Consider the following 27,715-nt stretch of genomic DNA (forward strand, 5'->3'; position numbering starts at 1 on the left):
GTCATGTATGGATGTGAGAGTTGGACTATAAAGAAAGCTGAGCGTCGAAGAATTGATGCTTTTCAACTGTGGTGTTGGAGAAGACTCTTGAGAGTCCCTTGGACTGCAAGGAGATCTAACCAGTCCATCCTAAAGGAGATTGGTCCTGGGTGTTCTTTGGAAGGAATGATGCTAAAGCTGAAACTCCAGTACTCATGCAAAGAGTTGACTCATTGGAAAAGACTCTGATACTGGGAGGGATTGGGGGGCAGGAGGAGAAGGGGACGGCAGAGGATGAGATGGCTGGATGGCATCACCAACTCAATGGACGTGAGTGTGAGTGAACTCCAGGAGTTGGTGATGGACTGAAGAATTGATGCTTTTGAAGAGAAGACTCTTAAGAGTCCCTTGGACTGCAAGGAGATCCAACCAGTCCATTCTAAAGGAGATCAGTCCTGAATATTCATTGGAAGGACTGATGCTGAGGCTGAAACTCCAATACTTTGGCCACCTGATGCAAAGAGCTGACTCATTTGAAAAGACCCTGATGCTGGGAAAGATTCAGGGCAGGAGGAGAAGGGGACGACAGAGGATGAGATGGTTGGATGGCATCACTGACTCGATGGACAGGAGTCTGAGTGAACTCCGAGAGCTGGTGATGGACAGGGAGGCCTGGCGTTCATGGGGTCGCAAAGAGTTGGACACGACTGAGTGACTGAACTGAACTGACTAAAGCAGAAAACAGTACCAGGAAAATGCTGCCTCGTGCAGGAGACCCGAGGGACGGAGCTTCTGCTGTCCTGTCTTCCTCAGTCCGAGCCCAGGCCTGGCGCCAGCACGTCAGAAACACAGCATCTCGCTGCTGACAAGCGTCAAGTAGTGCGTTTCCACCCTCGGGCCCTCAGCCCATCGACATCGACAGTAGTGTCCCATAAACACAGATTTCTGGTTCCCCCTCAAACCCCCTAAGACTCCGAGGCTGAGGCCCAGGAGACTACAATTCTGTGCTCTGGGGGCAGGCCAACCAGTCTCTCCTGAGCGTTCGTGAGAGGAGAACAGACAGGTCTGCTGTAAATGCCCCCAAAGGGAGGCTAAAGGCAGCTCGGAGAGAGGGGTCTACAGTCATTGCTGGAAAAGCTCGTCCTTAGAAACATAGACGCGACTTCCTGCCATGAGAATATAGTGCCAGGATCTGGATTCCAAAAACCAAGCACATTTCTAAGAGCATCTCTTTTATCTGATGGTGGAGATTTGGGAGTCTTTTAGACCGAAATCCTAACACATTCTCAAAGGTAGGATTAAAATTCTTGTTCAGTGAAGTGCTGGTCCCCTTAAAGTTCTGTGTGACCATCTTCTCTTAAGCCGTGGGGTGGAAAAAATGCGAACGTTAGCCAGCCTGTATTCATGGGCTTTGGTGAAAGGAAATCAGAGGCCTATAGAATGTATCTGATTCTAGATAACGAACTGGTTTGGGTTCCAAATGGATTACAGATTCAAAAAGACGTTTTCCTGTGCCTGAAAATGCTTCCCTCACCAGGTGGAGGCTAACCTTCTCCTGCGTAAGAGCGAGCAGTCAGTGCAATGATGATTAAGCTTCCCTCTGCCCTGTGCATGTCTGTATGGGGGGAAACCACTGAAAGATAAGGCCTTGCTAAGAGGACAGAAAGAGAATGGGGGTGGGGATCGGAGATGCTGTTGGGGGGCGGGGGGACAGGTGTCCAGGGGCTGGTCAGGGGTGATGGGGTGGGCATGGCACAGATCAAACCTGGCCCGGCTGAACCTTGTGGGCCTTCGTCCTGCTTATGCCGGTGATGTTTTGGGACCAGACATGCTACCTAACTGTGGACTCAGCCATCGCTGCTGTAGAGAACACCCATACCCTCAAGAATATTCTGCCTTGGGACCAGTGGCGGGAAAATGGACAAGGGCTCCTGGGACCCTTTTTTTTTGTCCACTACACCCATAACATAGTTCCATTCTTCCTGTGAAGCCCCCTTTTAAAAGTATTTTCCAAGTTCTTTTCAAATCACCTACTTGCAACGCTGGAGACCTGGGTTCGATCCCTGGGTTGGGAAGATCCCCTGGAGAAGGAAATGGCAACCCACTCCAGTATTCTTGCCTGGAGAATCCCACGGATGGAGGAACCTCATAGTCTACAGTCCCTGGGGTCGCAAAGAGTCGGACACGACTGAGCGACTTCGCTTTCGCTTTTTCACTTTTCCCTGTTGCCAAGTAGAGCGTTATAGCCCTTATTGACTATTATTATCTGGGGTGGTTGTTATCCAGGGCATGAGGTCTCCCCCACGAGAAAGGTTCAGCTGCCTCTATAAACTCCCAAAGGCACCAGCACCCACACCTGCCGCTTGGAAGGGAGCTTTGGACGGCTCGGAGCCAGCCCCCAGCACTGACCTTCTCTTGGTAGAGTCTGTGCAGCCAGGCCGCACACTTGTCCTCCTCCTCTGGGACTTCTTCTAGAGGAATCCGCCTGCAAGGCAGAGAGTGGCTAGCAAGGGGGAGGCCCACACCAAGTGCCCCAAACACCGGTTCAAACTAACAATGTTCAAACTAACAATGTTCAAACTAACATAACTAAAGGTGTTAGTTCAAACTAACACCTTTCAGCTTCTATTTCGGCAGCCTGGATAGCATGGAAGTGAGAGGGTAATGCAGTTGATCAAAGGAGGGGAAAGCCAAACCCTCCTTGGACTGGAGAAATTTAGGCCCGATGCAGTCAAGGCCCACCAGGAAATGGGCCAGGGCCCATTCAACAACTCAGACCCATCCAGGAGGACGCCTGCCTCTCCACACTCCCTAGCCTGGACTATAACACATAAGTGAGATGCCGCTAAAGTGGTCTCCATTTGCTTCTAGGCCTCTTTGTAAGTTCTAGAATGCTTGTATCTGTGTCCATTTCTATGGAGCAGATACACCCTCCATGAAAAGGGTTCAATAAAATAAAACTCTCACAGAGCATGAGTCTCTCGACATAAACAGGACTGTGAACACATTCCGTTCAATGCCGACTGCAGGCATGAAATTATTAGCATGCTCCCCTGGGAGAAGGTCTGCAGGTCATTTGTGACTTATTTGCTTTGGGATGGGCATTCCATTTTCTGGAAAAGAAATGGAGCTGACTTACCTAACATATAAATCTGCATGATATTTCTTGCCATTGAGGACTCCCAGCAGTGTTGGATTTTCATTGTTTCTGAAATTGAGTGTACAGTCATATACAGCTGAAACTATAAAAAATAAAACAAATACAAAGCAGTATATAGCGTGTGAACCCAATTCCGTTTTGTAATATACATATTGGAAAACAAGAATCAAATTGCTGGCTGATTATCTGGGAATGAAGGGACTATGGTTTCTTCTTCACACTTTTCTATATTGTCCAAACACTCTACATTGAACACACATCACATTCCACCATCAGAAAAGCACACTATAACTTAGTAATGGAAAACACTTATTATTGAGGTCATATCAATTTAAAGCAGTGCTACAATGACCCATCTAGGCGTGCTACGAAAGGTATGTAAAAAAATATTAATAGTTAAAGCTATCCAAAGAATACTATCTAAGGAAGTCTCTGAGTCATGGCAATGTAACCATTCTATGGGCATTTTTCCCCTAGAAAAATATGATCGTTAGAAAATGAAAATAAGATACTGGAGACTTCCTAAGGAATTAAAATAATGGTATAATCAGTTGACACATGGCTGGGAAACAAGATTGTGTGATTTTAATGTCTACCCAATGGTGAGTTAACCTGTCACCATACTGAAAGGGGACAACAGAGGATGAGATGGTTGGATGGCATCAGGGACTCAGTGCACGTGAGTCTGAGCAAACTCCAGGCGACGGTGAAGGACAGGGAAGCCTGGCCTGCTGCCGTCCATGGGCCGGTAAAGAGACGGACACACACTAAGGGACTGAACGAGGCACAACAAATATGGAAGCTATGTCCACACCCACCGCTGCAGCCTCAGGGCCTGGCCCAGGCTTCACGAATGCTTCTTGGACGGGAGGATGCCCGAAGGAACAGTGAAGGGGAGAGCAGGGTGGAAACACGGAGCGCAAACAGATGGCCCTTCCTACACAGCCGGGAAGACAGGGCTGGACAGTGAAGAGAGCAGGAGTTTCGCAGTCAGCCTGGGTGTGAGCCCCAGGACCACCTGTTCCCAGCTGTGGGATCTCCTCCTGGACAGTCCACTATGCCTTCCTGAGCCTCGTTCTCCTGGAGAACGGAGGTGACTCAGGACGATGAAAGTCAGCGCCTCCCAAAGGGCCCAGCGCCCTGCGCTCGGTAGACTTTAGCGAGAGCCCTGCACACACCACTACTACCAACAGAACCAGCGGCTGATGGGTGGGTAGAAAGTCACGTGGTCTGTCTGTTTGCTTCTGATTGGCTGCCCGACCACCACGTGGGGCCACAGCGGGGCGCTCCGGCAGCTGGACCACGTCTTAGCCAAGGGCCCTCCTGCTGACCTGAAGGGGTGCGGGCAGGCAGCTCCCCACCCCCCACCCCCAACCCAAGCAACTAGACCACTCCCCTGTCCTCCCTGGGGGGGAGAGGCGGTCCCCCCCACCCCCCACCCCAGGAAGAGAAAGGCTGGTGGAGAGTAACCTTCTCAGCTGAGTACATCGCCCAGCCATTGTAAGCACAGAATGAATGACACAGAACGAAAACCCTTCAGGCTGCAGAGCCCCAGGGTGTGAGGGTTCATGCTGGGTCAAGGGTTTCAAAACACGCCTCATTTCTTCAGGCCGCTCTGACATAGGAGCCTGTCGCTTGCCACAGAGGTGGTGGTCCCTTCGATTAATCAAGGATGGGGGACAGCCCCCAGGAGTCCCCCAGAGAACAGCCTAAATCTGCAGGGTTCCCTCCTTTTCCAGAAAAGAAACCCTAGGTCTTAAAGTGACAGAACCGGGCCAGGCACTAGACGCACATGCAGAGCCCAGGAAAAGGAGGGTCTGGCCCCGCCCGCCAAGCCACCTGGGTAAGACCCCCGGCCCACCATGTAAGGGTGGAGCCACTTGGGATAAGTTCCCTCATCCTTCAGCCCCAATTTCCCCATCTGCGAATTGTTAAGTCAAAACATATTTCCTCCGCTGCATCCGGCAGGCACACACTCTGGCCACGCTGTGTGTGTGAGATGCTTGTGCTGCTAGGGTATCAGAAGTGCCCTGCTATCACCCATCGTCATTATTACTATCCAGGGAAGTGGGGCATCCTCTGGGCAGCCTGGCCCCTTCCGCCTGTAGGCAAAGCTCAGGGAGTCTCACAGGTCATCCCAGGCGGGGAAAATCAGAACTGGAAGCTCGACACCCCAACCTGGAAGAGACAGCGAGGGGTGAAGCGGGCAGCAGAGGGCTCTGACTCAGAGCCAACGTTCAATGAGATGTTTACGACCTGCCAGCCCTGTTGCTGAGTCACCCATGTGTATTCTCTTATTTAAAACTGCTCGTAACCCTAAGAAGTTTTACAGAAGAGCAAACGGAGGATCCGAGGGGTGGGGGGACCTGTCCCCCGGGTCCATAGCTGCTGAGGGGAGGAGCCAGCCCCATTCCCAGGCCTCCTGACCCTGCTGGATGGAGCAGGTGCCAGGAGATGTGTCTGCGAGATGGAGCAGCCCCAGGCATTCCTGTGCTGGTTGCTGGACTTCACCAGGGAGCGGCAGGGAGCTAGCTGACAGCGAGGTTCTAGCCTTTGGGGTGATACCAGAGCAAACCAAGTGTGCAGGCAGACAGCTGGGGCCCCTGAGGCCCGGCTCCCAGAGGGAAGGGGAGATGGGCCACCCCCAGCAGGTCCTCGGTGCTGGGAGCTACTGAGTCCTGGACCAGTGGTCCCTTCCTCTCCCCAGAGTGACGGCGGGTTGCCTGGGTGATGTGAGGAGGCAGTGATGCAGGTAGCACGGGGCCAGTGAGGAGCAATGTGGGGACCTCGGGTAGGAGGGATCCGAGGGAAGAATCAGCGGAGGGGCCCTGGGTCGCCGGGAGCAGAGTCAGAGGTCTTTAGGAAGCGCACGTGCTGGAGTCAGTGCTGCCACTCTCCCCTCTGCGGGACAGGCCAGCGTGATCACAGAGCTCCCGGGGGTCCCCCGCCCCCAGGCATGCGGACGGCAGAGAAACACCGCACACCGTCCACATCTACATCCCCCTACCCCCACCCCCATGCAGGCCTGGGAGGAGGTGGGGGCCTCGGCCTCACCAGGTGATGTGGCTGGGATTCAGGGGGTGCAGAGATGGTGCAGGGGGGCACCGGGGTGGGGTGGGGGTGGGGGGACTGGGGTGAAGCAGGGGGAGGAGATCCCCCAGCTCCTGCCTCCCGAGAGATGAGGGACAAGGCAGTGGGGCCTCCGGAGCAGCCACAGGGCAGGAAAGGGTAAAGACTCGCGTCTCCAAACCCAAAGGGAGGAGGGTTCAATGGGAGACCAGAGACTGGAGCAAGTTGGCTCTGTGGCTGCTCAGGCCTCGTCCTCACCTACAGTAATCCAGGGCTCGGACGACAAAGCCACAGGGATCATTGTCGGCAGGGCGGGGGGGGGGGAGCTGGTGCCACAGATGGGCAAGAAATGCCACACAAAGCAGAACCACCCCAGAAACCTGGGCTGACCTGGCAAGGGACCCCCCAGGGAACCCAGCGCCGCCTGCAGCCTGCAGCACCAGTGCCGAGCAGTAGAGAGCAGCGTTGGCCTGGCGTGCACGCGTGTGCACGTGGTGCATCGTGTCTAGGCACGTGGTGGGTGTTCACAGTGGTGTGTGTGCAGTCCTGAAGGGCTGTGGCTGCTCGTCCGACGCTGGGAGCCTGGACCCAGGCTAACTGGGGGTGACCTGCCAGCCTCCGTCCCTGGCTCCCCTCTGGGTGCTGGGGGTCCCTTTCCCTGGCTGCAGGGGGCCCCGCGGGGTCGTCCTTACCTACATTTCTCAAACTCCTCACGGTCACCGCGAAGCCCTTGGTGCGAGGCAGCAGGTGGTGCTTGAGGCTGGGCAGCCCCTTGGCCTGGGCCACCTGCATGCTGATCTGGTGTTTCTTCTCCGTGAACCGTGTGCCCTCGCAGTGAATCAGGAACTGAAGGGGACAGGATGGCGGTCACACATGTACCTGCGGCTGCCCAGATAGCTGTGATGTCACACGCTCAGCCCCGTGGTCACACCCTCAGCCCCGAGGTCACAGGCTCAGCCCTGAGGTCACAGGCTCAGCCGCGAGGTCACAGGCTCAGCCGCGAGGTCACAGGCTCAGCCCTCAGGTCACAGGCTCAGCCCCGAGGTCACACGCTCAGCCCTGAGGTCACAGGCTCAGCCCTGAGGTCACAGCCTCAGCCCCCAGGTCACAGGCTCAGCCCCGAGGTCACACACTCAGCCCCAAGATCACACACACAGCCTTGAGGTCACACACACGTCCCTGCGGCCGCTCAGATAGCTATGAGGTCACACGCTCAGCCCCAGGGTCACACGCTCAGCCCCAGGGTCACACGCTCAGCCCCGAGGTCACACGCTTAGCCCCAGGGTCACACACTCAGCCCCGGGGTCACACGGTCAGCCCCGAGGTCACACACTCAGCCCCGAGATCACACACACAGCCTTGAGGTCACACACACGTCCCTGCGGCCACTCAGATAGCTATGAGGTCACACGCTCAGCCCCGAGGTCACACGCTCAGCCCCGAGGTCACATGCACCATCCCCCAGCACATGCCACAGTCACACACAGCCCCACAGGAGCCTGAGGAAGTGACCAGGGCAGGGGTGGCCTGACAGCTCAGCCTGCCTCCCCTCACAGCATGACCTTTGGCCCCCACATCTACGGTGTTCCAAGAGTCTGTGAGCTTCGGAGACAGAGGGTTTGTGTTTGAGGAGGCTCGGGAAGCAGAGCGATGAGTGTGTGTGAGTGTGACCAGGGCCCCCGAGTGTGTGAGTGTGACTGGGGTACCCTGAGTGTGTGTTTGTGACTGAAGCACCTTGAGTGTGTGTGAGACCGGGGCCCCCCCAAGTGTGTATGGGAGACCAAGGCCCCTGAGGGTGTGAGTGTGACCAGGGCACCCCAAGTGTGTGTGAGACCAAGGCCCCTGAGGGTGTGTGTGTGACCAGGGCACCCCAAGTGTGTGACCAAGGTCCCTGAGGGTGTGTGAGTGTGACTGGGGCACCCCAAGTGTGTGTGTGAGACCAAGGCCCCCGAGGGTGTGTGAGTGTGACTGGGGCACCCCAAGTATGTGTGTGACCAGGGCACCCCAAGTGTGTGTGTGACCGGGGCACCTTGAGTGTGTGTGTGACCAAGGCCCTGAGTGTGTGTGTGACCAAGGCCCTGAGTGTGTGTGTGACCAGGGCACCTCGAGTGTGTGTGAGTGTGACTGATTGTCCCGAGAGTGTGTGAGTGTGACCTAGGCACCCTGAGTGTGTGTGTGATGATCGCCTGAGCGTGTGCGAGTGTGACCGGATGCCCCTCGGGCCGCGCACGTACAAAGTACTTCTCGGGGTAGTCCCGCAGGTGCAGGAGGCTCTCAGAGACGGTCTTGCGGTCCTGCTCCCACTTGCGTGTGCAGAAGACCATCTCGGTGAAGTACCACATCCAGCCGATGATGGGGACATAGGCCAGCTCCTTCTTGGCCAGGACCTTGGAGCCCTGAAACAGAGGGGGGCAGGCCGGGGCGTCCATGAAAGGAGGCGTGAGGCCCTCCCCTGGGACTGCCAGGGAGCTCCCTAGATTTAAGAGTGGCTGTGCACTCCGGGCCCGCAGAGACAGCTCCCCAGGACACGGAGGCGAGGAGCCACTGACCTGGAGCCACCCACCTGCCAGTCAGCCGGAGGTTAAGGCCATGCCAGCCTTGCTCCGCAAGTGAGGGGTAAAGGGCTAGGCTCTGGGGGTCGGACAGGCTCTCCGTGGGGAGGACAGGCTCTCTGGTGAGGAGGACAGGCTCTCCATGGGGAGGGGAGGCTCTGTATGGGGTGGACAGGCTCTCCGGTGGGGAGGACAGGCTCTCCTTGGGGAGGACAGGCTCTCCATGGGGAGGACAGGCTCTTCTGGGGGAGGACAGGCTCTCCTGGGGGAGGACAGGCTCTCTATCAGGAGGACAGTTTCTGTATGGGGAGGGGAGGCTCTTCTGGGGGAGGACAGGCTCTCCATGGGGAGGGGAGGCTCTCCCGGGGGAGGACAGGCTCTCTATGGGGAGGACAGTTTCTGTATGGGGAGGGGAGGCTCTCCTGGGGGAGGACAAGCTCTCTATGGGGAGGACAGGCTCTCCATGGGGTGGACATGCTCTCTATGCGGAGGGGAGGCTCTCTAGAGGATGGACAGGCTCTCCGGGGGCGGCCAGGCTCTCCATGTGGAGGACAGGCTCTCCGGGGGCATGGGGAGGCACCCGGAGCGGCCGGGAGCCCCTGGGGCCGCAGGGTGCTACATCATCTTTCACCAGCTCCTGCAGGTGCCCACCCCTAGGTGTGCTCCGCCTCGCACTCCTCCCCACTCCTCAGCGCCCTTGCTGGCTCTGTGGGTGGGGGGACACCACTCTCCTTACAGACCAGGGACAGCGGCCCAGCGGGGTCTCTGGGTCAGACGCCAGGAAACCAGGAGGGGAACTCAGATCTGTACGGGCACTGGGCACGCTCCACCTGTGCCCTGGCCAGAGCCTCGCCAAGGTTGCAGGTGTGCAGGGATCCGGTGGGGTGGAAGGGACAGGGGAGACACAAGACCAGCTTTGGATCTGATAGACTGCATTCTACGTGTTTTGCCTCTAAGGCTGGAATTACCCAAGATACTCCTGTAAACAGCTGCTGTCCACCAACGGCAGAGATGACCCAGGGAGCGATATGGACCGGCGGTGGCCTTGGCTGTGGCAAGTGTCTGGCTCGGCCCCTCCTATGAGGCCCGGAATAAAGAACGATACTCCGCCACAATACTCCAAAACAGTGCTCCACTCTCTTTTCCTCAACATTCCCATGACAGCTGCAAAGCTCAGCCGAGAGGCAATCCCCCGACCCACCCACAAGGGCCAGAAGAGAGATGGAAACAGCCACCTGCTCCCTTGACCTTAGAAAAACAGCAAATATTCTAAAGGACATCAGTCTTGAATAATCATTGGAAGGACTGATGCTGAAGTTGAAGCTGCAATACTCTGGTCACCTGATGCAAAGAACTGAGTCATTGGAAAAGACCCTGATGTTGGGAAAGATTGAGGCCGGAGATTGGGAGGAGAAGGGGGCGACAGAGGATGCCATGGTTGGATGGCATCACCGACTCAATGGACATGAGTTTGAGTAAGCTCCAGGAGTTGGTGATGGACAGGGAGGCCTGGCGTGCTGCAGTCCATGGGGTCGCAGAGTCAGACAAGACTGAGCGACTGAACGGAACTGAATTTCCCCTTTGCGAGAAGAAAAAGCAAAGCTATCTTTCAGGTGGAGGCTTGATACATTTTAACTTTGTTTTCGTTTTCCCACACACAGATTTCCACATCTGCAAATCCCCTTGAAAAGAACCAAGCCTGAGGAATTCTCTGGCGGTCCAGGGGTTAGGACCCCAAGCTCCAAATGCAAGGGGCAAGGGTTCGACCCCTGGCTGGGTTACCAAGATCCTGCATGCCAATCAGAGCAGCCAAAGCAAGCAAAAAAATGGAAGAAAGGAAAGAACCACGCCATACAATCTGAGGGCCTGCCCCAGAGGACCAGAGGCAGGTCTCCGTAGGTGGGAGCACTTGTTGACAGAGGGCTGAGGGCTCATGGGGTGCAGGGCACACAGGTCACACAGGTCACACTCTCTCCAGGTCACCACGCCCCTCATGGAAACCAGCTAAAGCCCAGCCCTTGTGTCCACGGGTGGGTCTCAGGCCAGGGGAGGCCCCCTCCCATCAGCACAACTGTTCTCACGGCCCCTGCACACAGCCTAGAGGATGAAAACAAAACATCCTCACAAAGAACCGAACGTACCTTCTTGGCAGCTTAGGATTATTTAGAAGATTACATATTCCTGGACTCTTTCCAGAAGCAACCTGTGGCGACTTGAAGGACTTACAAACACGATCTATCCTATAACCAAGAGTGTGTGTGTGAGCTTAGTCGCTTCAGTCGTGTCGGACTCTTTGCCACCCCATGGACTGTAAGCCACCATGGTTCTCTGTCCAGGTAAGAATACTGGAGTGGGTTGCCATGCCCTCCTCTAGGGCATCTTCCCGACCCAGGGGCTGAACCTGTGGCTCCTGTATTGCTGAGCCACGGGGAGAAGCCCGCAGCCAAGAGAGGGATTATATACTCCAGAGTAGCAGCCGTGAGGTCTGGAGAAAGATCCCGTGTAGTCGATCACAGCTGTCTGCTGGGGACGGGTACCCTCAGGGGAATTTCCTATTAGTAGAAATTAACCATACCTCAATTTTTAAAAATTAAAGACTTCTATGAATCATGTTGTATATGATATATCATATCAAACAAAGGTAGCCAGTGGGCCAAATCTGCTCTGCCACCTGGTTTTATAAATATAGTTTTATTGGGACACGGCTGCGCTCACATACACGCCGCCTACTGCTAGGAACGTGGCTGCTTCCATGCTCCAGCAGAGCTGAAAAGTCATGATGGAGGCTACATGGCCATGAAACCTAAAATAGTCAGCTTGAATAATTACACACTCAGTTCATCAACACTCTTGATTTATAGCTGATGAAAAAAATTTGTTTTCTATGAATATTTAATGGCTGGGAAAATGAAGACTTAACTTTTTTTTTTTTTTAATGTAGACTCAAAGCTGAGTTAATAGTCTATTTGGAAAATGGTAAAAGCAGAGAAAAATAATAGTAACTATTGCTGGATAGTGAGACTAGAAGTGATTTTTAAATTTTGTTAGATTTTCCTGCTTCTCAATCAGAAAACTACTTTGCAGGGTCCCCTAACAAGGCCCTCTTTAGGAAATGGTTGACATCAGCACATCTTTAGCCATTTGCTTCTGGAGCATGAGGCTCCGGATCAAAAACAGTCTGGTTAGTTTTCATGAGAAATGGAACAGAGGAGCCATTTCCAGTTTTATGCTGAATTAGTCCATCTTTGGTGATGGACAGGGAGGCCTGGCGCGCTGCAATTCATGGGGTCGCAAAGAGTCGGACACGACTGAGCAACTGAACTGAACTGAACTGAACTGAACTGAGTCCATCTTTCAGCCTTAAAACTCTGGATGCTATTGTTAGGCTTAGGCCTTGATGTGGATCACGTTTACTTGGTGGGCCTCAACTTCCCTGGCTGTATTAAGAGCACAGTCATGCTTAACTGAAAGCGTGGCTGTAAAGATCTAATGTCACATGGAAGCACATACAAAAAGCTCCTCACTGAGAACAGGACACATGGGTGTTCAATAAGGTGTAGCTATCATCGTCACCACCAAGCAGGCACAGTGGCTGAATGTCCCTTTTAACTCAACCCATTTCTTAAGCCAGGTTTGGAATGCAGTAATAACAATAATTATACTCAGTAGAGCACTCACCGATAGGCCCTGGGCCAGGAGATTCATAGGAGCCAACTCATTTATGACCAAAAGACTTGAAACATATACTATTTAAATATGCTTACAGTCTTCCAGGACACTTGATATGCTACCAGTTACATGACTCCCCCAGGCCAAGCAAAGGTTTCTATGCCTTTAAGAAAGAAGGTACGAGAAAATATATATCTGACTTTGACTCATTAAAGAAAAGCCAGAGGATTTTGTTTAATAAAAAAGAAAATTTGGAGTGTCTAACTCAGAACTCTACTTCAGAAATAAAGGGCATGCTACCACTTCCAGGAATACACTTGGTTATGAGCTCAAGAAAAAAAAAAAAGAAAAAGGGCTTCCCAGGTGGCTCAGGTGGTAAAGAGTCCACCTGCAATGCAGGAGACGTGGGTTTGATTCCTGGGTCAGGAAGATCCCCTGGAGAAGGGAATGGCAACCCACTCCAGTATTCTTGCCTGGAGAATCCCATGGACAGAGGAGCCTGGAGGGCTACAGTCCGTGGGGTTGCACACAGTCAGACAGGACTGAGCGAGTACACTATTTTTTTAGGAGCTCAAGATGCATTGGCACTGCCCAGGGACTCCTTTCCGTGGCAACGATTCTCCCAGTGCCCAGGATTGGAAGGGATTTCGCCTCGCCCCGATTCTCTCGGGGTCCTTATCTGTGTCATCCGGACCCTAGCCAGCCTGGCCCAGCTGGAGAACAGGCAGAGGCAGAAGGTGGCCCCCTGCATCCTTCCAGAGCTGCTGCTGCCCGGAAGCAACGCAGACAAAGCTTCGGATTAACCGATTAACCAGGTGGAAGGGGAGGAGTCTCCCACAGACCCACCTGCGGGCACCTGAATCCATGCTAACAGGGCTGACACAGCCACGGCGGCCAGGGGAGCCCCACTTCTCCACATCAAGAAACTTCTAACCCTCTCTGGAGCCAAGCAGAATCAGACCAGCGTCCATGAAGAAGCCGGGATGAAGGCAAACGCAAAGCGACCTTGTGGTTCATAACAGTGATGGGAGACTGCAGCTGTACAGGACCCAGGGCCAGGAGAGCTGGTTACATCCCACTAAGAGGACACTCCGTCTCTCCTGCGTCCTCCACACCTTACCCTACTTTCATAAGGAAACTTTCAATGAAGGGAAACGGGTTCGGGTCAAAGACACGAGTAATAATGGTGTGCCTACTTGGTGCTATGCGCTTGATGAGGGATTTGGCACACAAGAGTGTAGTAGTGAGCGTGCTCAGTCTGAGTCTTTGCGACCCTGTGGACTGGAGCCCGCCAGGCTCCTCTGTCCATGGGATTCTCCAGGCAAGAACACTGGAGCAGGTTGCCATTTCCTCTTCCAGGGGATCTTCCCAACCCATGGATCGAACCCGCATCTCCTGCACTGGCAGGCAAATTCTTAACCACTGAGCCACCTGGGAAGCCATTTAAAATATATATATATATATATATATATATATATATATATATATATAACATATATTCATGAAACTCTTAAATAGCATGAAATGGGAAGGGTTCACCAAGGTTCAGAAAAGTCAGATAACCCCCAAGGTCCTGGAGCTGGTAAATGTAGGAACCAGGGTGCCAGTGACATGGGCAGGTTTTGCATACACGTCTATCTCTGCCCTGCCACCCTTATCAGAGAACTGGAGCAAGCAGACGGAAATGGAAGTGTCTGTTCTAGACACCCGGGCCCACATTCATTTCTTAGGGCGTCTCCTTTCTTGCTTAGTTTTACATGTTTGAAAAATAAAACACAGGAAACCTACAATTTGGGGGAATGGGATCGTGGATGGGAGGTTTATAGGAAGTAACATTCGTGTAGCGTTTTTGAACAAATTGGCATCGACATTCTTCTTTCAGAAATCCATGGTTAGAAAAGTGGTCCTTTTGGAATCAAACCCAAAGAAATGTAGGTTTTCAGATGCATGTGATCTGGTACAGGAAGAACCACGTTTCCCGTCAGTGATCAGAAGCATCCTGGTGAATTAAACCAGAATACTGACAGTCTGGGTTCAGTTCTTGATTTTCTTGGATTTTATGGTATCTCTTTTCTGACTTGGATTAATAGGTTATGAGAGGTGGACTATAAAGAAAGCTGAGCGCCAAAGAATCGATGCTGTTGAACTGTGGTGTTGGAGAAGACTCTTGAGAGTCCCTTGGACTGCAAGGAGATCCAACCAGTCCATCCTAAAGGAGATCAGTCGTGGGTGTCCATTGGAAGGACTGATGCTGAAGCTGAAACTCCAATACTTTGGCCACCTGATGTGAAGAGCTGACTAATTTGAAAAGACCCTGATGCTGGGAAAGATTGAGGTCAGGACGAGAAGGGGACAACAGAGGATGAGATGGTTGGATGGCATCACCGACTCAATGGACATGAGTTTGCATAAACTCTGGGAGTTGGTAATGGACAGGGAGGCCTGGTGTGCTGCAGTCCATGGGGTCACAAAGAGTTGGACATGACTGAGCGACTGAACTGAACTGAATAGGTTCAAAATCATCCCACAGTGACCTTGAGCAGGCAGCAGGAATGCTGATCTGGACCCTTGGCCACAGCGGGAAGAGTCGGTCAGCAGAGCCTGGGACCACAGCAGCTGGCCACACCCTCCCCTCCATCCAGCTACCTCCATCCCCTGCCTCTTGTTTCTCCCTTTACCTCCATCTCTCATCTCCTCCTAAAACCACCTGCCTCCTTCAAGGCCTGGGCCCGGTGTCATCACCTTCTGGGACGTTTTTCCATCCCTGGGCACAGCAGTCCGTGTGCTGGTACTGCCGAAATGTTATTTTCCATTTGTTAAAACACTGAAGTCCTTCCCCACAGGTTGGTAAACAGAGCTGCCCCCGAACTAGCCCCTCATATTCCACCTTTACCACCGTGACCCAGCTCCTCCCCGGGACCTCTATTTCCAAGCAAACAAAGGGGTGACGCTCAGAATGACCCCCTGAAGCCGCTAGATGGCTGAGTGGTCAAATATCACACACGCACAGGGTGCCCCACGTGGACACGATCCCCCTCCTTACGGTTCAATACCTGCGCCGCGTGGTCTTATATGACACCTCATTGCCTCTCGGTATGATCTGAAGTCACTGAGCTTTCCACGCATCCTTGACCCGCCATCCTACCCAGCACAGTGACATCCGCAGAAAACCTACGCGAGCCACTTGTTGGGTAAACGTTTGGAAGACACATCAGTTGCCCTCATTGTCATCTGCATCCTCGTGTCTGGAAGGCGCTGGGGAGCTTCGAGAGGGCCCGCTGCTTAGGAGTCAGAGTTCTAGTCTCCTTCTTCTGCTCCTCCTGCACGTAGACACGCGACAGGAATTCAATCTGTTTTCAGGTGGAGCTGTAATAGATCATGTTAGAGGAGCCTGGTGGGCTGCAGTCCATGGGGTCACAAAAGAGGCGGACAAGACTCAGCGACTGAACGATAACGATAGACGGAAACGTGAGGCTGGAGGCTGAAAGGGGTGGCAGGCGGCCTCCACGATGGCCCCTCTGATCCTTGTCTCCGGGTACTTCCGGGCACCTCCTCGCAGCCCCGCCTGCTTCCTGGAGGGAGCGGGGCTCGTGGGCTCCTCTATTGGGCAGAAGTGTGCATTATAAGAAGGCTGTGGCTTCTCCCTCACCCGGGTGTTTTCTCCCAGCCAGCTTGCATTGCTCCCCTGGGGATCAGGGGTGCCTGAGCAGAGACCCAGGCAGGAGGGTCACCCTGGCCACAAACGGGGCGAACCTGGACGCAGCTCCCTGCACAGCATGCCTTCAGATGCAACCACCACCCAGCCCCTGAGGGACCCTGCCACGACCCCCACGGAGCTGAGCCAGGATCTCGGGCCACTCAAATCATGCCACTACATTCGGGGCTTGTCACCTGCTGTAGATAACTAACACGCAGGCCTTCTTTAAAGACCCGAACACAACATCCCAGTTGGCCCCTGGGGTAATTGCCAAGCCACGGTGACCCCAGCAGATAAAAATGGACATGAACAGCTGCCTTTACGGAGAGCTTCCCAGGCCCTGGAGCTGCTCAAGACCCGACAAACACCATCTTAGACAACCTTCAGGGCCACTGTGAAGGAGCCAGTGCGTACTTTTACTGCAGCAGAAAGATAAGTAAACAGACCCGAAGCTTCAGAAGTCATGACTCTTGCATCGCACACCCTGGCCTGTCCACACACCACACTCACTCAGGGAGGAACAAATCAGCGAATCCCTTAAAGACCATGACGAGGGCCCATGCCAGCCCTCCAGCTCTAAGGGAACCAGAGTCGCAGGGACAGGACCCCAGAATGACCAAATGTGGGAAAAGGTCATAAAAGACTGGAAGGCCTCCCCTGTTTTCTCTTTTTTTTGAAAGAATCCCAGTGCTTTCTCCCCAAATCCAATTTCACATTTACTAACCCTCCTCTCAAGAATTCAGGACTCCTCAGGTGGCGCTATTGGTGAAGAACCTGCCTGCCAGTGCAGAAGAGGCAAGAGACGTGGGTTTGATCTCTGGGTTGGGAAGATCCCCTGGAGGAGGAAATGGCAACCCACTCCAGTATTCTTGCCTGAAGAATCCCGTGGACAGAGAAGCCCGATGGGCTACAGTCCAAAGGGTCGCAAAGAGTCAGACACGACTGAAGCGACTGAGGCTGCATGCAAGAATTTCTTCGAATTTCACTCGCTTCAATTTCAACTCACTTCCTCTTGGGCTGTTACATGTGAAGGTGAAAAATGCCTCATCAGGAACCTTCCTTATTATGTCCCTTCTCTTGTAAAATGCAAACTTCTTGGACTCCAGAAGGATCTCAACATCATGTGTTACTTAAAAAAAAAGGAGACGAATCAGGTGAGTGTTTCTGAAGGTCAATTAAGACAGAAGCACTGCTGCACGATCCATATGACGAGATGCTGCCTGGTTCCTGTCAAGGGGAGAAGGAGTGAAAGGGCCTCTTTGGAAATGAGCCAGGCAGCTCCTCCTCCAGCCTCGCGCCCTCTAGGCAGACCTCAGCTGCTCTGGGAGACACAAATGGATGGTAACTGTTCCCTGCTTGGGAGAGAGAACGTCCCCCATCCCCGCCCTCGCCCCTGGGGGAGAACAGTCTGCCGACTTCCACGTGAGCTGGCCCAGTCCCACAAGGTCACGGGCATCCTGTCTCATCCCCTCGCAGCGCCTCTGCCAGCATGTGGCTTCATCAGTATTTGTACAGACGGCCATGGTGGGGCCGTGGTGGCCACAGCATCCGCTGTTTCCCCAGTGCTGGGTGGCCGGCAGACGTGGTCACTTGCTGCCTCCCCCCTCAACCCTCCGCTTCTGCTGCCAACTCCAGGGCCCCAGAGAACATCTCAGCAAGAATCCAGACAACCTGCCGGCCCCCAGAGCAGGGTTACCTGGGCTCCCGTGAGGATGGAAACTGCATCGTCCCAGCTAAGGTCCTGAGACCTGCCTACCCCACTCTGGGTGGGACTCCTAAAACTCCTGAACAGTCTCCAGACCAAGGGGCAAGGCTCGTGCCCTTGCACGCAAAGCTAGGTGTTTGGTTTCTAAGAGAGAAACGCAGTCGTTTCGTTCAGGAAGTCAAGGCTGGAGATAGGCGGTCCCCGTGTCGTGGGCTGGACAGTCACTCTGCTGGGGAAACTTTCTGTAGCATCTGCATCCTAGGGTGCTGAGCCGTGCTGATCAGGGTTTCAGAGTCTCTGCTAGAAAAATGCGCAAGGGCGCTGATAGTCACCGCTCCACGAAAGCCTCCCCTTCTCAGTCCTGGGCCCTCTGTAGTCCCGGGTCCGCTCTCCATGGGTAACTTCCCCTCCAAGCACCCCGTGGGGCCCACCCTCCTCTCTGCGTGGCGCCCCTCCCCGTGGCTGCTGATTCTGTTTCCCTGAGCATCTCTGTGTTCCTGCTTCCTTAGTCAACTGCGCCATCCCCGACCCCGTGAAGGCACTGAGGGTTTTCTCTCCTCAGAAGGAGCCCTGAACTGACCAGGAGTTGGAAGTGGGGGAAGAGACAAGACTAGAAACGTTCCCTCCCTCCCCGGGTTGCCCTGGTCGTTTTCTGACACAGAGGGGACCGCCCACCACCACCAGCCACCTCTCACCAGCCACCAGCTTTTCCTCTCGATACTGTCCAAGAGGAAAGAGAAGCAACTGAGAATCAAGAGTCACTAATTCCCATTCTGGGGCAAATTCTTTACACAAACTGAGGCCCTCGCCGTCTATGTATAAAAAGAAAATGATAAACAGTAATGATACCATGTGGACTGGAAACAGCACAAATCCAGCGAAAGACACAGGAGAAGCCCAAGGTCATAAAGCCACCAGGGGACCACGGGTACGGGAAAGCGCCTCTGAATCCAACAGCTTGCTGTTGCCTCAAATTACACATCTCACATCCTAAGCATGAACACACCCAAGCCGCCTGTAAAGCCCAGAAATCAGCAGCTTCCCCCAAACTTCGCTTGAAGAACCGGTGTCCCGGGAAGCCTAGCTTGAAGGCTTGCACCACCAGTTCCAGTCAGGATGCGAAGACACCCCGGACCCTCTCCTGTAAGGGAGGAGGGTCTGTGTCCATGATGGGGCTCGGATTAGGGTGGCTTTCCTCTCCTCTCAGAGAGAATAAAGCCGCAGAACTGTCGCTAAGAGCTCTGCCCGAGGCCTCCACAGCAGAAAAAGGTGGATACTCGAATCTCTGGTTTTGTTCCTGAAAATGTACACGCACGCACACACACACACACAGGTCTGTGCAGACATCATGTCAGAACAAACAGGAAAACAGGAGAAAGCTGCTGGCAAGCAGGCCTGTCCATCCCTAGAAATCCCTTCAGCACACTCACCCCCAGGCAATCCAGTTTTCTAGAAGTCTTCAGGTAGCAGCAGAGACTCAACACTGTTTCCATCTCTTGAAAAACTGCTAATGACTTTAGTTTAATGGCATGACAACCATTATTTGTCCCAAAGAAATTATTGGAACCTGTTTCCAAGTATATTTCCTTCTCTCTCCTTTTGCCCAATGTTTTTTTTAAGAAAATGAATATGTCCCTAAAAAATAAAATAAATATAAAAAAATATATTTTATTTAAAAAATAAATAAGGTTACTGAGTCCCTGTTAGCCAAGGGTCTTCCCAATAGGCAGAGACCAACAAGACCCAAGGTTCCAAAGTGACTCTGGACCCACAGGCCGCCGGGGATTGGACACACCGAGGCTGTCCCTGAGCGATCCGATTCTTGGTCCACTCCACTCTGCATGGTCTTCAGACTCCTACCTTCTCTGCACTGCGGTTTTGTCTACACGGGCCACCAAAAACAAGTGTGCTGTGCACAGCCCCCCGAGTCTGTGGGGGCTGCTCCGGTGCCACACGGGACCCCCAAGTTCTGCTGTAAGCCTCTCCTAGCCCCAGGCAGTACCTGCCGCCCTTCCTGTAGGGACACCTGAGCCCGAGGGCCTGGTACCTGCTCGGAGCCCAACCATCACACCTCACTGCATTCACCATGATAGGAGTCAATGGAGAGGCCCAGTCCCAAAGGCAGGCAAGAGGTCAAACGAGCTGGAGAAAAGCAGGCTTTCGTATGCCCTGGCCCTGGCATTTAGCTTTCTCAGGCCCATGAAGGTGGACATTTCAGAGGCAAATGCTGCCCGTGACTCAGGGAGTCAGCAGAGCACAGAGATTAAGAAAACTAAGCTGTCACAGGGCTCAGGGCTCCCTGCGGTCTCCCGCAAATTCCCACTGGCGATTTCGGGTACCGTATGTCTATGCTTCAATGCTACTCTCTCGATTCGTCCCCCTCTCTTTTCCCCACTGTGCCCACAGTCTGTTCTCTGCATCTCTATTCCTGCCCTGCAAATAGGTTCATCTGTACCATCTTTCTAGATTCCATATATATGCGTTAATGTACCATATTCGTTTTTCTCTTTCTGACTTACTTCACTCTGTATCCTAGGCTGGGGAGCGAGGTTCAAGAGGGAGGAGACGTGTGTATACCCGTGGCTGATTCATGTTGCTGTGCGGCAGAAACCAACATAATATTGTAATTATCCCCCAATTAAAAATAAATAAATTGAAATAAATAAAAGGGGGAAAAAAAAGAATACGAAGGTGGACGAGATCAAATTCAAATCGACTTAACAGTTGTGTGATCTGGAGCAGGGTATTGAAGTGTAAATTTTACATAAGGGCAGGTTCCTGACTCCCAAATGTTTCCGCAAAGATTAAATAAATTAATTGTTGGTAAAATGCCCAGCACACCGTCACTGATGAATAAATATGATCCTTGCTCACAGCAGCTGATCATCTTGATTCTGAGCAAGAAGGAAAAGCAGTCAGTTAAAAACATTTCAACAAGCCGATTAACGCTGCTGCAAGTGCTAAACGACCTAGAGCAAAAGGGCCAGTTACGGTGTTGGACAAAAGAGGTGTGCGGGTCTGACTTACCCCTAAGACCCCAAAGCGCTCAGCCAGGCTCCAGCCGCAGAGGAAGTCGATTTCAAACTTGTGGTTCAGTACAACAATGGCGTTTTCCTTCCCGTACTTGGGGTAGGCTCGGGGGTCCGTGTAGATGACGCACTCCGTACCCGACCACCACTCCAACAGCATCACCAGCTCTAAAACAGAGAGACAGACAGGCCTTTATTTCATGCACCTCTGCGACCAGGGCTCTGGGCCCCTGGGACAGGTTGGCACAGCAAGGCTCTGCCTTCCTAGCTGGCAGGGAAAGCAACTTCGAGGGGTCAATTGCAAGATCATTTCAGCCAAGATCCCAATCCTTGAAAGGGTTTAGAAAGAGAAGGGAAAAAAAAAAAAAAAACAGAAGAGAAAACTCCACAAGTCTCCAGGGGAGGAGAGGAAGCTTTGAGAAGGCAAATGACTTGCATTCCTTGATTAAGTACCTTGGGGAAAAGTAAATCTGAAAGCCTGAATCTATGCCCTGGTGTTTACAGAGCTCTGAAAGGCAGCAGGAGGCGAGATACAGAATTATTAACATCCTGTGAAATGACTAATTGGGACACTTACAAACTCCATCAAAGAACACTAAATACCCGATTTTTCTCTCCCATGAACAATGCTGGAGTGTACCAGGCATGATGAAGCCCTGTGGGGAAATACCAGCACCTCAAGGGCTAGGATGAATTAGGGTCGTTCCCTCAAGGGCCTCAATGAAACTATGAAAACATTTATAAATGGAAAAGTCCTTTTTCGGGCAATAATGACCAACTTGCTATTTTTTTCTTCAGTGATACCTCTAAATCAGGTGACCAACTCCCAACCTGGTGCCCTGAGGACAAGCCTTTATGGTAGAAATTGTCTAGAAGAACAGCCAAACCTTGGCAATTCAAACTACAGCTATAGAGCAGCTTTGCACTGGAATGTTACAGTACAGTGTGTTCAGCAGGTAGGTAGGTGGGTGGATGAGGGAGCCCTCTGGGAAGGATGGGCTTAGTCGCTCAGCTGACAGCCAAAATTTTCATAGTGATACGAACACTGTTATAATAAAGGGTTCTGTGTGCACACTTAGTCTCCAAGTCATGTCACATTCTTTGTGATCCCATGGACTGTAGCCCGCCAAGCTCCTCTCAGTTCAGTTCAGTTCAGTCGCTCAGCGTCCGACTTTTTGCGACCCCATGAACTGCAGCATGTCAGGCCTCCCTCTCCATCACCAACTCCCAGAGTTTACTCAAACTCATGTCCATCGAGTTGGTGATGCCATCCAGCCATCTCATCCTCTGTCGTCCCTTTCTCCTCCCGCCTGCAATCTTTCTCAGCATCAAGGTCTTTTCAGATGAGTCAGTTCTTTGCATCAGGCGGCCAAAGTATTAGAGCATCAGCTTCAGCATCAATCCTTCCAATGAACACCCAGGACTGATCTCCTTTAGGATGGACTGGTTGGATCTCCTTGGAGAAGGGAACGGCAAACCACTTCAGTATTCTTGCCTTGAGAACCCCATGAATAGACTCCACTCTCCATGGGATTTTTCATCAAGAATAGCAGAATGGGTTGCGATTTCCTCCTCCAGGGGATCTTCCCAATCCAGGGACTGAACCTGCATCTCTTGTGTCTGCTGCATTGCAGCTGGATTCTTGTACCTGCTGAGCCACTGGGGAAGCTCTGTGAAGGACATGCCCCTTTTTGTCACCACTTAGAGAGGTACACATCAGGCACTCACTCACTCATCACCTGCCCCAACACACGCACACATGCACGCCCACACACGCACCCCTGCATGCACAAACCCACACACACATATACACACACAGACAAAGCCCAGCCAAGCCTCGCATATGAAAGGCTGGGCTTGCTGCCCTTGGAAGTCTCTCTCTCCTTGAGGCTGGAGACCGGCGATGTGGTGCTGGAGCCAGAACTCTCTGGAAGGCACTACAGTTTAGTTTCTAAGCCCGAGCCCTCTGGGGCTTTGGACAGGTGAACCCCGAAGCACCCCAGCCTCCTAATCTTGGAAGGGGTAGCCTCAGGGGCTTTTGCGAGAAGCGACAGGCATCACATACAACAGGCGCTCTGTGCAGAGCACGTGCCGAGCCCGCAGCAGACCCAGGCTTCACTGCCCACCCCTGTCTGGAACAAACCAGAACACACCCCCAGTGGACACCATAGAGTCTGCCTGTTCCTAGAGCTGAGAAAACGCCGAGCCCCCAGGCAGCTGTCCTCCGGGGGCAGCAAGCCCGGGGGAGCCATCGGGGGAGGGAGGGGGGCAGGTCCAACCCCTCCTAGTACTCGTCATGGGGCCTGGACAAGCCCAAGGCAGAGCCGCATCCAGGATGCAGCCAGGTCAAGTGGGACGGCTCCCGGGACGCGTCTGGCCGTCACCTCCTGAAGGCCTCTCTGGGCCCTGCTGCTCCCAATCCGGGGCAGGCCGGGCCTGCTTCCACTTGCCCCAGCCCCTTTCAGGGCATTCATCGTAGCCTGCGACACGGTGCGATGACCCCCTCCCCTGCTTACAGGCCACAGGCCCCGTGAGGCACAGACCCTAACCTCAGCGTTTCGCCCCAGGACCCAGCACGGTGCCGTCTCATGTGTGCTTCCAGCAAACACCGTCTGGTGGCCAGACATGTGTAGGCAGGATGTGCCGGGGAACTTGAGGTGTGGCCGCGTGCCTCCGTGGCTCCCGGGGTCCCACCCTCAAAACCTCCGGCTCAGACTGCAGACAGCCTCACACCAAGAGGCAGCGAGACTGGGAAGGCAGAGGCGCTGCCTGGGACGGATGCTGTGCGTGGATCTGGGGGCCAGGCTCCCGTGCTGGGGGCACCACTCGACGGCTGTAAGACTTCCCAGTCCGTTTCACAACGTCCCGGAAGCCTCAGCATCTTTGTGAATCCAGACAGGAAAAGCTGCTGGAGGTGTGATGGCTATGACAGCAGATTCTGTGGTCAAGGTGCCCAGCGTGATTCTGCACACACAGGGGATGGTGAGCAGCCAGCTCCCGCGACTTACACACGCGGCCCCCGGACAGCAGGCATGGCCCCGTGACCACCGAGGGGAAGCGGGGAGGAGTGGAGAGGGGGACAGAGCCACAGCGGCTTCCACACCAGGGTGATGGTTGAGCCACAGAGGCCCCGAGGCGTCACCGGGGCATTTCTTTATGGAGGTTGCGGCCTCACCGAATCTGCTTTCTGAAAAGAGTACTCAGGCTCGAGTGGGAGCAGAGGAGAAGCTGGGGGGCCCGTGAGGGGTGGCTGCAGAGGCCCAGGGAGAGGCGATGACAGCCAGGCCAGGTGGGGAGCAGGGGAGGCCGGGTTCCCCCCTCGCCTCGACAGGCTGGAGTTACTCAACTCAACACTGAAATCTCACCGGGTAAAAGAGTCTTCCTTTTTCCTCCTAAGGGGTTTCATTCTTTTTTTTTAATTAACAAGAAATGTATTTATAGTCATAATGAAAAATAATTGAATTAATCCAGAAGAATTTAGAGGAAACTGTGCCATTCCCCTTGAGGGCCCTAAGGCATGTCTATCCAAATCCCTTTTCTGGTTTGTTTCCAGTTGTAGCTCAGCTGGTAAAGAATCTGCCTGCAATGTGGGAGAGCTGGGTTCGATCCCTGGCTTGGGAAGATCCCCTGGAGAAGGGAAAGGCTACCCACTTCAGTATTCTGGCCTGGAGGATTCCATGGACTGTGTAGTCCCTGAGGTCGCAAAGAGTTGGGCACAACTGAGCGACTTTCACTCTCACTTCAAAGGCCCACTTGGGAAGGTCTCAGGAGGCTGGGCGGGCTCCGCAGGTCACGCGCGTGGTGGCTGACTGCTGATTCACCTCCCGGGGAGAAGCAGCAGCCGCACTGCAACGGCTCCTTCTCCTCCATCCGTTCGGCTCCTGACTCCCTGGCCCGGCTGGGTCTTCTCCTGCTGGGGGGCTCGGCTTCTGCCCCCACACCGCCCACGTCATCTGCCCCTGCTCCACGCCAGGTGAAGTAAGAACCCACCGCAGTCTCAGTCTGGCCTCGGAGGGGTAGCCTGACCTCTGAGTCCCCTCCGTCCACATCCATCGCCCCTTCCCGAGGGCCAGCCCTGGGCCTTCCAGCTCCAGCGTGAGCTGCACAGACCACAACCCTCCAGGGCCAGTCAGCCCCGACACGTGACTAAGGACCACTCCCTTCTGGGCACGGGTATCTGCCAGCAGCTCTGCCTCTCTGGTTGAACGCTGGGCAATTCCTCACCAACAACCACAGTCCCGCTCCCTTCCTCAGGGTTAAACACAAGGAACAGCTTGGCAGGTGGCCCGTCCTTAGGGGGTTACACGCGCACGTGTGCACACACACACAGTTCTTCCCCCTTGAATGGGTTCAAACTTTATTGACCTTTGTAAACACACGCATGCAATTATTTTCTCCAAACAGTGTATTTGGGGTTATTTCCATGTTAATACAGATAGATACACATAGGTATCAGCAATTATGGACTGGGCTCTGGATGTGGGCTGGGCCATGTTCCAAGGCCATGTGCAATTGCATTAAATCCTCACGTTTAGTGGTAAAGAACCTGCCTGCCAATATAAGAGATCCAGGTTCAACCCCTGGGTCAGGAAGAACCCGTGGAGGAGGGCCTGGCCACCCACTCCAGTGTTCTGGCCTGGAGAATCCCATGGACAGAGGAGCCTGGCGGGGCTATGGTCCGTGGGGTCGCAAAGAGTTGGACTGTCCCCATTTTAAAGATGAAGAACAGGGGCACAGGAATAACTCATCCTTTGTTCAGTTCAGGAAATTGCCATTTTTCAGGTCAAAACTAGTCAGAATGGCAGTTCCACATGGGATAGCCAGCTGCATGGGGGCCCCTGCTTTGGACATATTATGATTTATTCAGCCATTCCACCGATGATTAGCATCTCTCCCCAACCCTGTTTCTTGTTACAAATATTGTAGTAAACATCCTTGAAAATGCATGTTTTTTAGAAAATTGTGTAAGGATTTCTCCAACATAGGTACACCAACAAGTAGAATTATGGATTGAAGAGTATATGTGTGCTCAGTTGCTAGGTCTGACTCTTTGCGACCCCATGGACCCCACCAGGCTCCTCTGTCCCTGGGGTTTCCTGGGCAAGAACACTGGAGTGGGTTGCCACTTCCTCCTCTGGGGCGGTGAGCAGGGAGGGACTCTTCCCGACCCAGGGATTGAACTTGTGTCTCCTGCGGTGGCAGGAGGGTTCTTCACCACTGAGCCAGACGTGAAAGGAAAGCTGTGAACGGAAATGTCAGTGTTTGTTTAAAGCAGAAGCTGGAGTAGGTGCAGGGGAGACAGAAAGGGAGAACCCGCCGCACACAGATGTGAGTCCGTGGTCAAGAGGGTAGCCCGCTGGCCCAGGGCCTCGTCACCGGAGTTGGCTCCTGCATCCTCTTGCCTCCCCTCCCTCCCCCGGCCCTGAAAGGAGCCAACACTTAATATCATCACGGTCCTTCCGCCCACTGCGATCTCAGCCTGCGTATTAATTCCTGGGCCTCGTAGGAGCGAGGGGACACCCCAGTCACCCCATTCTCCCCAGAGGTGTGGACTGGGCCCACAGGGCCCCCGGGGGTGGGGGGGTGGTCAGACACTGGTAACAGACAAGACGTGCAGCTGAGGTTTCTTCAGTATAACACAGCAATTTTGAAGCTTCCTGTCCCATTTAAAAATGTTCACTTTGCTCAATTTTGCACTTTATTATTATTATTATTATTTTTTGGTGGCCACGTCCCAAGGGCAGGGTAGCCACACAGGCGTCTTCCAGGAGCTCGGGCACCTCTGGATCCTGCGACTTGGGGCCACGCCTGGCCCTGGCCAGTCATTGCTGCCTGCTTGGCAAACTCCACGTGGAGCCGGGTGGGGCCGGCTCTGAGCCCTTCGAGGTAATGGCCAAGGCAGGGCGGGAGGGAGAGGAAGTGACCATCACTGCAAATCTCAACCTGCCGCCTCGGATTTCAGAGGCGGATCGGGGTGGGGGGGCCAGACTCTGGCTGCAAGGGCACATCGACTGAGGGACACATCTGTGCTGTGTAGCTCGATCACAAATAGGAAAGAGGACGTAGATGAACAAAAAGGAGAGTGCGGCGGGGGGAGAAGCACCTGGTTCATATGTGCAAAGAAGGAGGAAAACGGTAACAACCAACATCCCCTGAGTCAGCGCACACGTCACTGTTCCCATTTCACAGCTGAGGACATGGAAACACTGAGGCTATGGAAACACTGAGGCTGAGCAGCTGGGCCAGCTCCCAGCGCCAGGAGGACAGCTCGCTGGGCCTCGAACCCAGACAGGGAGACCTATGAGAGTCCGTGAGGACACTAAAGCCATGAGTATCAGGTGACGGGGAGAGAAAGCACGTTTAGGGAGGGAAGAGATCAGAGTTTAGAGGAGAAAACACACCTCTGGCCTTGGGAAGCCCTTCTCTGCGAGATGAAGACGCCCACCTCAAGGCTGCTGGGAAGGGTACATGTGCTAAAGCGATGACAGCAGTTCACACTCGCCCGCCCTGGAAACAGGGTTTTTCTCCTCCTGAAAGCTATGACCACCAAGGATAACACAGCGATGATGAATGGACAGAGGGAACAGCCAGGAAAAATAAACAGCAGGTGACCTCCCTGCCTTCAGCCCTGACGTTGGTCGTCCCAGTCCAGATGCTGGGCAGCTGTAAGACCCGGCTTCTACTGTGCCGGGTCCCAGGGATCCACACGCACCCAGGAACCCCAGCAATCCTCCAGACCCACAGCCGACCCCTTCTGCAAGCCCAGGCAGTTGTGGGGGACTCCCTCCTTCCCCACCAAACCTCTCCCCGTGTGTCCATTTGCACCTGCCATGAATGACATTTCACTCCTCTCTG

General features: G+C 53.7%; 1 protein-coding gene across 2 annotated transcripts in view; it reads right to left on the reverse strand.

Annotated features, from left to right (window-relative positions):
- The window catches only part of AGPAT4 (1-acylglycerol-3-phosphate O-acyltransferase 4), a 126,306-nt gene that overhangs the window by 7,089 nt on the left and 91,502 nt on the right, over positions 1–27,715 (reverse strand). For both annotated transcript variants that reach the window (XM_040238939.1, XM_040238938.1), the window contains exons 3-7: positions 20,859–21,028; positions 8,443–8,604; positions 6,901–7,054; positions 3,119–3,221; positions 2,389–2,464 (exon numbers count right to left, since the gene is read on the reverse strand). In XM_040238939.1, the coding sequence (XP_040094873.1) occupies positions 2,389–2,464; positions 3,119–3,221; positions 6,901–7,054; positions 8,443–8,604; positions 20,859–21,028 (665 nt within the window). The remainder of the gene's footprint in view (positions 1–2,388; positions 2,465–3,118; positions 3,222–6,900; positions 7,055–8,442; positions 8,605–20,858; positions 21,029–27,715) is intronic.

This window comes from Oryx dammah, unplaced genomic scaffold, assembly GCF_014754425.2.
Source record: "Oryx dammah isolate SB20612 unplaced genomic scaffold, SCBI_Odam_1.1 HiC_scaffold_4, whole genome shotgun sequence".
Lineage (NCBI taxonomy): Eukaryota > Metazoa > Chordata > Mammalia > Artiodactyla > Bovidae > Oryx > Oryx dammah.